The sequence below is a fragment of the Passer montanus genome, unplaced genomic scaffold (assembly GCF_014805655.1).
Source record: "Passer montanus isolate IOZ18808 unplaced genomic scaffold, ASM1480565v1 scaffold597, whole genome shotgun sequence".
Classification (NCBI taxonomy): Eukaryota; Metazoa; Chordata; class Aves; order Passeriformes; family Passeridae; genus Passer; species Passer montanus.
Genome location: NW_024371004.1, coordinates 686 through 12,828, shown reverse-complemented (window position 1 = coordinate 12,828; position 12,143 = coordinate 686). Strand labels below are relative to the sequence as shown.

Sequence of the window (12,143 nt, the reverse complement as noted above, 5' to 3'; positions counted from 1 at the left end):
CAGGGTGAGTTTGTGACATCATATAGTCTTCTGTGATAATACAGTGCAGCTCTATGATATCACAGAGTGATATCCCAGCACTAGCCCTATGATATCATGAGGGGGCTTTGTGACATCACAGAGCAGGCTGTGACATCACAGAGTAGGCTCTGTGACATCATAGGCTGGACATTATAGAATGGATTCTGCCATCACAGGGTACCCGGGTGTGTGACATCATAGAGGGATAGTGACCTCAGAGACCATGCTGTGACATCATAGAATGGCTGTGTGACATCCCAGGGTAGGTTGTGTGATATCACAACATTATCTGTGACATCAGAATGTGGGTTGTAACATCACAATATGGACTGTGACATCATAGCGGGCTGTGTGAGGTCACTGGGGAGGTCACTCTGCCCCAGCCCCCCTCACAGTTCCCCCCAGAGCAGTCCAACACTGCTTGTGCACATAGGGGTCCCCTGTCCCCCCGGGTGCCCCCGCCCCCGGCGCCGCAGCCTCCCCCAGAGGATGTTCCATGAGATCGACCCCAGAGCCTGACACAGGGACGGGGGGACGGGGCCCTGGCGGGTGGGACCGGGGGACAGGGACCCCTTGGCAGTGTCCCCGTGTCCCCCACTGCCAGAGCCTGGGCCAGGGCTCCTTCACTCTGTTACGAACGAGGGCTTGAGAGCACTGAAAAAATCCCCGGCAAGGGATCAGCAAAACCCAGATTTAATATTAAGGGACAGCAGCACAAAGTTCCTCGGCAAGAGTCACTCTGCTCCTGACTGGACTTCCAGGCACACCAGGGAAACAAAGCAACAAAGAAACCACACAATGTTCAGGCAATCAAACCAGAAATGAACCATGAACTGTCCCTGTGTGTGCGTGTGTGACACAAGGACAGTGAGGACAAGCATAACACAAATACAGCTTAAGCTGAAAAAAACAGAACTTGACTTACACCTTAACATTAACTGATACCTTAAACATCACAGCTTACCAAAAGAACAGCACTTAACAGTAATTAACCTAATTTATATCCTATGATTTTGAAATTTAACATGGGAATTACATTTAACAGTATTTAACTCAGTTATTAATTATAGTAAACAAAACAACTTAGCAGAAAAACAACTTTTAGCAGCACTTAACTTCACTAAGACCTTGTGACTTAACCTCACTTCCAGGCCTGACTGACTCAGCTATCCAAGGCACTCCAACCCCTCAGAGAGCAGCATTTCTGCCACATCTCCCCAGCACAGGCACTCCTGGGTGCACACAAACACAAAGAGTCAGTGCAAGGCACCTGTGAGAAATTCCCCTGAGGGCAGCAATGCTCCCTGTGGATCCTTTGGCATCTCCCCAGTGGGTGAAGGGTTGAGCCTGGAGGAGTGGGGGGATCGGCCCAGGCTCCCTCGTTGTTCAGGATCCCAGAGTGCAGCAAACGGGAGAGTTCCTGGCTGGGAGAGGCCCCACTCAGAGGGAGTCGCTGGCCCAGGAGAGCTCCAAGGGGGTCCTTTTGCAGCGCTGTTTGTAGGGCCCCAAGAGAGGGGCTGCAGTCACAGCAATGGTTCATCCTGGCCGCACTTGGCATCAACAGCTTTCTTTGGCACTGTGAGAACAGGGATGTCGTGCCTCTGAAGGAACAAAAGCAGTTCCCAGGGCTGCTCCTCCAGCAACCAGGAGCTGGTTGGGCACAGCAGTGCCTGGAGCAGACAGTGTTTGTGCTGAGCTGCAGAGGAGCTGAGCCCAGGGGCTGTTGGCCAAGGCCGAGGCCCAAGGAGCATTTCTGAGCTGGCAGGGCGGCCTGAGAAGGGGAGGGGGGAATGCAGCAGCACAGGGCCCATGGAACCAAGGGACCATGGTGACACTGTGGGGCCCTGTGAGACCAAGGGACCATGGTGACACTGTGGGGCCCTGTGAGACCAAGGGACCATGGTGACACTGTGGGTCTCATGGAATCATGGAGAGCACTGTGACATTGTTGGGCCTCATGTAACCAAGGGGACTGTACTGTTTCTCTGTGGCTCCATGGAATGTAGGAATCATTGTGATACTGTGAGGCCCCATCAAACCAATGGGCCATTGTGACACCACGGGGCCTCCTGGAACTGTGGAGACCATTATGACGCTTTGGGGTGTCATGGAACCATTGGAGGCCATTGTGACACTGTGAGACTCCATGGAGACAAGAGTCCATCATGACATTGCAAAGCCTCATGGAATCATGGAGAGACAATTAAGAGACTTCACAGCCTCGTGGAACCAAGGGGCCATTGTGACACTAAGGCACACCATGGAATTGTGGAGACATTGTGACACTGCGGAGAATCATGGGATCATGGAGACAATTGTGACACTATGAGGCCCTGTGGAATAAGCAAAGCATTGTGACACTGTAAGGTCTCATGGAATCAGTGAGACCACTGTGACCCTGAGGGTCCCCACAGATCCAAGAGGACCATTGTGATACTGTGGGGCCTTGTGAAAACAAGAGGTCTTTGTGACACTACAGGGCTGCATGGAACCAAAGGTCATTATGACATTGTGGGGCCTTGTGCCATCAGTGGTCCATTGTGACACTGGGCAACCAAAGGAGACCATTGTGACACTGCAGGGCTGCATTGAACCTAGGGGCCATGGTGACATTGTGGAACCCCACTGGACCAAGGGTTCATTTTGACACTGCAGGGCTGCATGGAACCAAAGCTCCAGGGTGACACAGAGGGGCCTCCTGTCATCAATGGTCCATTGTGACACTGTGGAGCCAAAGGAGACCATTGTGACACAGCAAACACCCAGGGTGCAAAGGTCCATTGTGACCTTGCAGGGCTCATGGCACAAATGAGCCATGTGACATTGTGGGGCCTGGGGAACCACAGAGACCATTGTGACACTGCAAGGCCCAATGGAATTGTTGGGACCATTATAAAACTGAGGGGCCCCATGGAATCAAGGGGCCATTGTGAAAATATGGGGCCCCATAAAACCAGGGGGACACAGAACAAGTTTGGCTTGGCCTCCCAGGAGTCACCTGACTGGTCCAGCTGACCTTGGCATGTTGAGGGTCACTTCTCATCTGCTACTGAAAGAGTGGGACACTGTCCTTTCCTTCCTATGGAAAAGATCTGTCTTTCTCCTCCAGGCACCCATGTCCAGCATAGGGATTGCACCTCCAAATTTCCTTATTTTCAGGGATTGTTCCAATAAGAATATTGCCAGGACAAGTTTGGCTGGCAGTGGTTTCATGAGGGTTACATCCCATCTGTCCCCAAAACACTGGGGAAGTCTCTGTGCTTTCTTTCCTGTGGAAACAACTGTCCTGCTTCTCCATGTGCCCATGGCCGAGATTGGGATTCCACCTCCAAAATTCCCTATATCCAAAGACTGCTCCCAGACAAAATCTGCCATTCCTGACAAGTCTGGCTGGTCCTGGCCTAGTGAGGCACTCAGCTGCCTTCTAAACACTGGGGCTCTGTGCTTTCCTTCCTATGGAAAAGAACTGTCCTTCTCGGCCAGGTGTCATGACCAGAACTGGGATTTCATGTCCAACATTCCCTACTGTGACAGACAGGAGGAGATTGTTGGCTCAAAACATTTCATGTGTAGGGGAGGAAGGGGCAGGTCCAGCCTTGCCCTGCCCTGTAACCCCAGCACTGCCCTGCCCTGCAACCCCAAGCCCCCCAGAGCCTCTATCCCAGCCCAGCAGTGCCTGCCAGTCCCTGGCACAGCACAGGCAATGCTCCACAGCCACCTCTGGAGCCCCCAGCCCAGCTCCTGAGTGACCAAGTGAGCCCAAGTCCCACCTGGGGGAAGGGCCAGGAAGACCAAGGGGTATTGAAGGCTGACCACAAGGCACGCACACATCTTGACCTCACCTCCTCTTGAAATTTCCATCTGAACACTGCTGGAATCCAGGAACTGGCAGCTGTGTGTGTGCTTCTCTGTATGTTTATTACTTCTCATTTTCTCTCTCTCTGTCTACTTCTACATTATATGTCCTCTTGGAAAATTTTAGTAAATTAAAATTGAGCAGGGTTAGAGTTTGTGAAAAAATACAATTAAGATGTTGACTAATATGATGTTTATTTGAACTGCAGAAACACTGGGCTCCTCCCTGAAGCTCAAAGCATGAAAGCAGTAAACTGACAGGCACTTGAATGACCAGAGAGACCTGGAGAAGGAACTCTGAGAACAGCCAGATGTAGATAGGATCCAGCTGGTCAAGTGAAGAGATGTTCTTAGACACGGCCATTTCAACAGATGAGTGGGAAACACCTGAAGGAAGAGGGAGAGAAAATAATAGACTGAATAACGGTGACACAAGTATATGGGAACAGCAGTACTTATTTTAATGCCATCAGCACACTTCCAGAAAATTCACAATACTGGTGGGAAAACCGCCAAAAGTACTCTTGCCACTCAGATAATAAAAATGTGCTTGTATAATTTGAAATGTACAAGCGTTAAAACCTGTGCCCCTTTCCAGGCAGACATCAGCTGCCCTGCTCGCCTCTGGCTCAGGTGCTGAGAGCTCTGCAGCCCCTGCTGCCATCCCATGTGCCCAGGGCAGCACAAGAGCCCCGGCCTTGGGGCCCTCAAGAGCTGCTCCTGCTCCAGGCCCAGGGCCCATCCCAAAGCTGGGGCAGCCACAAAGCTGTGCCCATTTCTGTTCATTGCTGCTCTGATGAGGATGGATCCTCAGCCACTTGGAAGTTGCTGATGAATTTTACTCCTCCAGAGGCCTCTTCTTTCTTGAGCACTTCAGTTCAGGAATTCAGTGAGAAAAGCTCATAAACATTTGTTCAAAACACCAGAATAAGAAAAGCCCCTGGGAATAATTTAAGTTTTTAATTCTTCTGTGGTTAATTAGACACATTTCAGAAGTCTATTCAAAGTGAATATACTGCATTGAAAACAACGAAGAAAGAATAGATTTGTTATGTTTTCTTCTCCTGTCTATAGATTGATATCAGCAATGTCCAGTTCATATTGACCCCCAGCACCTTCTAATGCAGTCGGAACAGATATGAAATCGAGACCCTTCATGGCTAACAATCAATCACACTTTGTTCCCACCCCCTACCCACCATTTCTCTCATCCACCCCATGGCATTCAGAGCAGCGGAGCAATGGAGTCACATCCAGGGGTGTCCCAGGGCTCAGGATTGGGGCCAGGTCAGTTCAATCTCTTTATTACTAATCTGGACAAGGGCAGTAAGGGCACCCTCAGTCAGTTCCCAGGTGAGCCCAAGCTGGGTGAGAGTGTGGCTGTGCTGGAGGGCAGGAAGCTCTGCAGAGGGATCTGGACAGGCTGGAGCCATGGGCCCAGGACAATGGGATGAGGTTCACCAAGGCCAAGGGTGAGCACTTCAGTTCAGGAATTCAGTGAGAAAAGCTCATAAACATTTGTTCAAAACACCAGAATAAGAAAAGCCCCTGGGAATAATTTAAGTTTTTAATTCTTCTGTGGTTAATTAGACACATTTCAGAAGTCTATTCAAAGTGAATATACTGCATTGAAAACAACGAAGAAAGAATAGATTTGTTATGTTTTCTTCTCCTGTCTATAGATTGATATCAGCAATGTCCAGTTCATATTGACCCCCAGCACCTTCTAATGCAGTCGGAACAGATATGAAATCGAGACCCTTCATGGCTAACAATCAATCACACTTTGTTCCCACCCCCTACCCACCATTTCTCTCATCCACCCCATGGCATTCAGAGCAGCGGAGCAATGGAGTCACATCCAGGGGTGTCCCAGGGCTCAGGATTGGGGCCAGGTCAGTTCAATCTCTTTATTACTAATCTGGACAAGGGCAGTAAGGGCACCCTCAGTCAGTTCCCAGGTGAGCCCAAGCTGGGTGAGAGTGTGGCTGTGCTGGAGGGCAGGAAGCTCTGCAGAGGGATCTGGACAGGCTGGAGCCATGGGCCCAGGACAATGGGATGATGTTCACCAAGGCCAAGGGCCAGGTCCTGCCCTGGCTCACAACCACCCCAAATCCCTGGCTGTGCCCTGCCCCTGATCCCCACAGCCTGTGCTGTTTCCTTCATCCCTGCATTGCCAGGAACTTTCTGGGACACAGGAGCTCTGCTCTGGCTATGGAGGGAGCTGCAAGTGGCACCACTGGAGTGGGAACCACAACTCATCAGGTTTGTGTCCTTTGGAGGTCAGGAACTGGTGAGACTCAGAGGCACAGAGAATTTCTCTTCATGGCAAACAGACCATAGATGAACAGGACACAATTTAATAACACTCACGTTCTTCCCTGAGTTATGTGCAACATCCCAGCAGTGTCTGATGAGTCCACCATCCACAAGTGATTTCCATCCTAGAATTAATTTCAGACAAAGGTTGTTCTGTGATAGATATAAACACAATTAAGTTCTTGTTTCATGATACTCATCCTGGAATGGGTACAACACAGCTGAAACAATTCCTGATTTGCAAAGCTGTCAGTGGTGGATGGAGAAGGGAGGTCAGGCTGGTTTGGTGAAGAAATGCTGAAACCAGCCTGACTCATTTAATCTCCTCCTGTCCTGGCTGATCTCCCCTCTTTCCCCTTCCACCCACTGGCTTTTGTCTCCCACCAGGCCCCCCAGTGAAGAGCCTGGCTCTGTGTTTTCCATCAGCTCCTTGGTGGCACTGCCAGGCTGGGATGAGGAGCCCCTCAGCCTTCCCTGCTCCGGGCTGGACAAGCCCAGCTCCCTCAGCCTCTGCTCACAGCCCAAGGGCTCCAGCCCTACCTTGGATGCCCTTCCCTAAACCTGCTCCAGCTGCCAGACATCTTTCCTGCTCTGGGGAACCCAAACCAGGCCACAGACACCTGGAGAATCCATGTCCTTGATGTTCTGGTCACAGACCGCTGACCCCCTCTCCCCTTGTCAGGCTGGATCCTGTGCAACATCCTTTGGTGGAATCTGTGGCTCCAGGTAGAGCAGGGGGATACCGGGGGACAGGGACCCCACTGGGCATGAACAGCATTGGACTTGTTGGGAGAAACTGTGAGGGGGAGCTGGGGCGGAGCGACCAACCCAGTGACCTCACACAGCCCTCCTGGGATGTCACAGCCAGCTCTGTGGGGTCACAGCCCATTCTCTAATGTCATACAGTTGGTCTCTAATGTCACAGATGGCTCTGTGGTGTCACAGAGACTGTCTATGGTGGCATAACTGCTTGATGATCTCACATAACCCCGTCTGTGATGTCACAGCCCACTCTGTGACCTCTTGTTACCAGATAAAAAATTGTCTACAGAAGGTGAGCTGACACCTGGAGCTTGTTCCCCAAAACCCCAGGCCTATGGAAACCACACAATGCCCATTGTGTGAGAAGGGGAACTGGAAGTTCACCAGCCTCAGTGTCCTGCCAGCTCAGCCAGGCCCACTGGAACATTGGGGTCCACGACCACCAGGGACCACCAGAGAGACCCCCAGGACAGAAGAACACATGGGTAAAGGGGAGGGGAAATCTGTTAATGATTTTGGAGAAATGATTATCATATGTGTGTTTAGTCCAGGACAATCAATGAATATGTGTGCAAAATACAGAAAATAAACAGAAACTTTGCTGTACTCAGCTTGCACGGCTTTGGGAGGAGCTATCCCCCGTGCATCCAGCTGAATAAAGAATGCTGCTTCTTAGTGCTACATTGGGGTTAAGGAGTTTTCTGTTTTACTGAAGTTTTGGTAACACTCCCACTGCCAAGGAAAGCTCTGTCTCCTGCTGTTCACAAACAGAGAAGGGCTGGTGGCAGATGTGGGGGTCAGAGGCTGCCTGGGGCACAGTGACCATGAAATAATCAAGTTTTCAATGTTCTGAAAGAGAAGGGGCAGCAACAAAACTTCTGCACTGGAATTAGGAAGGACAAGCTTTGGCCTAGTTAGGATGATGATTTGGGAATGTACCAGATCAGGTGCTGATTTTTAAGGGAAACAGCCCTTAAAAACAAAGGGGTCCAGGAAGGATGGAAACATTTCAAGAAAGTAATCTTAAGGGAGATAGAGCAGCTTCTCCCAGTGAGCCAAAAGATGAGCTGATGAGGGAAATGACTGTCCTGGCTGCCCGTGGAGCTTTTGTGGGAACTCAGGGAACTTGGACAGCCGAAAAGGAATAGCAACTTGGAAAGGTTTAAGGATATCATTAGGTTAAGCAAAAAGAAATATTGAGAGGTAAAAGCTCAAGTAGAAATTAACCTGGTGGATTCTGTAAAAAAAAAAAAAAAAAGGTTTATGATAAAAATTATTACAAAAGAAGGGATAAGGAGAACTTCTACTCTTTATTGGATGCTGTGGAGAATAGAGTAACTAAAGACAAGGAAAAGGTTGAGATACTTAACACCTTGTTTGTCTCAATTTTCAATATTAGGACAGGTTTCCCTCAGGACAAGTGTTCTCCTGAGCTGGTAGATGGGCACAGGGAGCAGAACAGCCCCCTGGAATCCAGGAGGAAGCAGTGGGTGACCTGCTGAGCCACTCAGATGCTCACAGGAGTATGGGATCAGATGGGATCCATCCTGGGAGAATGAGGGAGCTGGTGGATGAGCTCCCCAAGCTGCTCTCCATCATTTACCATCAGTCCTGGCTCAGCAGGGAGGTCCCAGAGGACTGGAGGTGCCAGTGTGAGCCCATCCCCAAGAAAGGCTGGAAGGAGGATCTGGGGAACTCCAGGCCTGTCAGCCTGACCTGGGTGCCTGGCAAGGTTATGGAACAGATCACCTTGAGAGCCATCACAGGGCACCCAGAGGATGGCTGAGGGATCAAAGCCAGCCAGCATGGATTTCAATATCTGCATTGATGGTCTGCATGAGGGGATTGAGTCCACCATCAGTAAATTTGCAGATGACACCAAGCTGGGTGGGAGTGTGGAGGGCAGGAGGGCTCTGCAGAGGGACTTGGCCAGGCTGGATCCAGGGCCCAAATCCAACATGGTGAGGTTTAATAAGGCCAAGTGCTGCATCCTGCACTTGGGCCACAACAACCCCTGCAGTGCTACAGGGGGAGGACAGAGTGGCTGGACAGCAGCCAGGCAGAAAGGGACCTGCAGGGACTGATGGACAGCAGGCTGGACATGAAGCAGCAGTGTGCCCAGGTTGTCGCTATAGGATACAAGACAACATGACACAGACACACTGCTGTTTTCAGGTAGGAAAAGAGAGAGTTTATTTTCTGACTCTTACATTTATAGATTTCTAAAGGTGACAGAGGATTGGAGGGTGAAAGTGCCACTTCTCCAGGGACACTGGACAAACTAATAGTGTATTAAGTTTCTCTTCCTCCATAAAAGAATGCAAAACAATAAGTTGTTTACAGAAAGTGTGTGAGAAAGTTTCATACAAAAATGCAAACATCAGAAGGCTTAGAAAATCTTAAAAAATCAGGGCGACACCAGGTGGCCAAGAAGGCCAATGGCTCCTGGCCTGGATCAGGAATGGTGTGGTCAGCAGGAGCAGGGAGGTCATTCTTCCCCTGTGCTCAGCACTGGTTGGGCAGCACCTCGAGTGCTGTGTCCAGTTCTGGGCCTCTCAATTTAGGAAGGACGTGGAGGGGCTGGAGCGTGTCCAGAGAATGGCAACAAGGCTGGGGATGGGACTGGAGCACAATTTATGTGAGGAGCAGCTGAGGGAGCTGGGATTGTTTATCCTGACAAGAAGAGGAGGCACAGGGGAGACAAGGATGCGTCAGGGCACAGGCTGGACTTGATGATCTCCAAGGACTTTTCCAGCCCTTCTGATTTTGTGATTCTCTGAAAACACCCTTGGAGCAGTTGCAGGATGAGCCCTGGGCCTCCTCTTCAGAAGCTCCAGCAGCCCAGGTCCCTCAGCTTCTCCTCCCAGCCCCAAAGCCCATCCAGTCAGTCCTGCAGAGCCTCTGCAGCTCCTCCTCATTGCCCAGAACAGGGAGCCCCACAGGCAGACACAGCAGCCCAGATGTGTCCCCCTGGCCTGGGCTGCCTCTGGCACGGGAGCAGCACCAGGCACTGCAGGAGCCTGCAGATAATTCCTGCAGCACTTGGAGGATGATCCTGCTGCCCAAGGGACGTTCCCATGGTGCCAAATCAGGAACTGGAATGGGGAGTGGGGCCAGAGAGGAAAGGGCAAACAGGGATGGGCTTTTTGCAGGGGAGGGGACAGGGCTGGGCAAGAGGAAGACATTTCAACTAGGAATGTGAAAAGAAATAAAATGTGAAGCAAAGGAAATGCTGAGGGCAGTTTGGGGGTGGCTGCCAGGCAGCCCTGGCTCTGAGCAACAGTGTCTGCAGTGGCACAGGAAGCTCCCAGCTCATGGGAACAAACTTTCTGGCTGACTGCAGAGGCTAGGACAAAGCTGAGTTGCTGCTGCTGCTGCTGGGCACAGCTGCTGTGCCAGCACTGATCTGCCCCCAGCTCTGCACACAGACATTGCTGCTGCAGCTCCAGAGAAGGCAACAAAAGGGCATCTCTGCAGAAAACTTTGCTGGGAGACCCTTTAGTTCCTTTAAAGCCACTGAGAGCGCAGCCCCTCATTGACATGGTCTGTGGCCACAGGGAAGGTGGAGAGATATGAGAAATGGCACAAGCAATGACATTTCTTTTTAGACCATATGAAAAAACTAAAACAAAGGTGGGAAAAAACACAACCAAACCAACAAGAAGTATCAAAGAGAACTTTTATTACAAGTGATTTGCAGAAATTGTCCTGCATTTTAATGTCCCTGACACCATCCAGTCATCAGTCTCCACACTGCAGCCCTGAGCTCCTGGTTCCTCAGGCTGTAGATGAGGGGGTTCAGGGCTGGAGGCACCACCGAGTACAGAAATGAAAGGGCCAGATCCAGGGATTGGGAGGACATGGAGGGGGGCTTCAGGTAGGCAAATATGCCAGTACTGAGGAACAGAGAGACCACAGCCAGGTGAGGGAGGCAGGTGGAAAAGGCTTTGTGCCGTCCCTGCTCAGAGGAGATCCTCAGCACAGCCCTGAAGATCTGCACATAGGAAAAAACTATGAACACAAAACAGCCAAATGATAAACAGGCACTAACTGCAAGAAGCAACAGACCCCTGAGGTGGGATTTGGAACAAGAGAGCTTGAGGATTGCTGGGATTTCACAGAAGAACTGGTCCAGGGCTTTGCCATGGCACAGGGGGAGGGAAAATGTATTGGCTGTGTGCATGAGAGCGGTGAGAAAGCCACTGGTCCAGGCAGCTGCTGCCATGTGGGCACAAGCTCTGCTGCCCAGGAGGGTCCCATAGTGCAGGGGTTTGCAGATGGACACGTAGCGGTCATAGCACATGATGGTCAGCATATAAAATTCTGCTCCAATGAAAAACAGAAAGAAAAAGACCTGTGTGGCACATCCTTTGTAGGAGATGGTTGTGGTGTCCCAGAGGGAATTGTGCATGGCTTTGGGGACAGTGGTGCAGATGGAGCCCAGGTCGCTGAGGGCCAGGTTGAGCAGGAAGAAGAACATGGGCGTGTGCAGGTGGTGGCCGCAGGCTACGGCGCTGATGATGAGGCCGTTGCCCAGGAGGGCAGCCAGGGAGATGCCCAGCAAGAGGCAGAAGTGCAGGAGCTGCAGCTGCCGCGTGTCTATCAATGCCAGCAGGAGGAAGTGGCTGATGGAGCTGCTGTTGGACATTTGTGGTGCCTTGGCGTGGGGATCTGTATAAAAAGTAATCATGAAATAGTTAGGTTTGGAGAGGACTCTAAATATCCCAGCACAGCTTGGGGGCACTTTTCCCCCACTGCCTGCCCAGGGCTCTGCTGCCTGGAGCTGTCTCTGCCAGCAGCTGCTTCCCTGTGCCCAGGGCTGGGTTCTGCCAGTGCTACCAGAGCCCAGCACAGCCCTGGGGGCTCAGCTCTGCTTTGCAGACCCCTCCCAGCTCTGGCACTGCCCAGGGGCAGCTCTGGCTCTGCAGGCTCTGATGGCAATATCAGAGCAACCCTGAGGATGGTGGAAAAGTAACACTGATGCGGCCTGTGAGGTGCCCTGTGCTGATTCCTGTCACTGAATGTTTTAGTAAGATCTGAGAAAAAGATTTTTATTTTTTCCCAAACTTAACTGAGAGATTAATGAAATAAATGGGCAGGAGATCTTTTATCTCAGCAAGTGCTTTGTTTAGAAACACTCGTCCATCAGATATTAACCACTCGATATCCCTTGATGTAACTTTAAA

The 12,143-nt window shown here is 51.0% G+C and overlaps 1 protein-coding gene across 1 annotated transcript; it reads right to left on the bottom strand.

Annotated features, from left to right (window-relative positions):
* Positions 1-10,672: 10,672 nt before the first annotated feature.
* LOC120510648 (olfactory receptor 14A16-like) lies at positions 10,673-11,605 on the bottom strand. The gene has a single exon (XM_039726643.1). It carries the CDS (start codon positions 11,603-11,605, stop codon positions 10,673-10,675), a length of 933 nt encoding a protein of 310 aa, XP_039582577.1.
* Between the last annotated feature and the right edge of the window lie 538 nt (positions 11,606-12,143).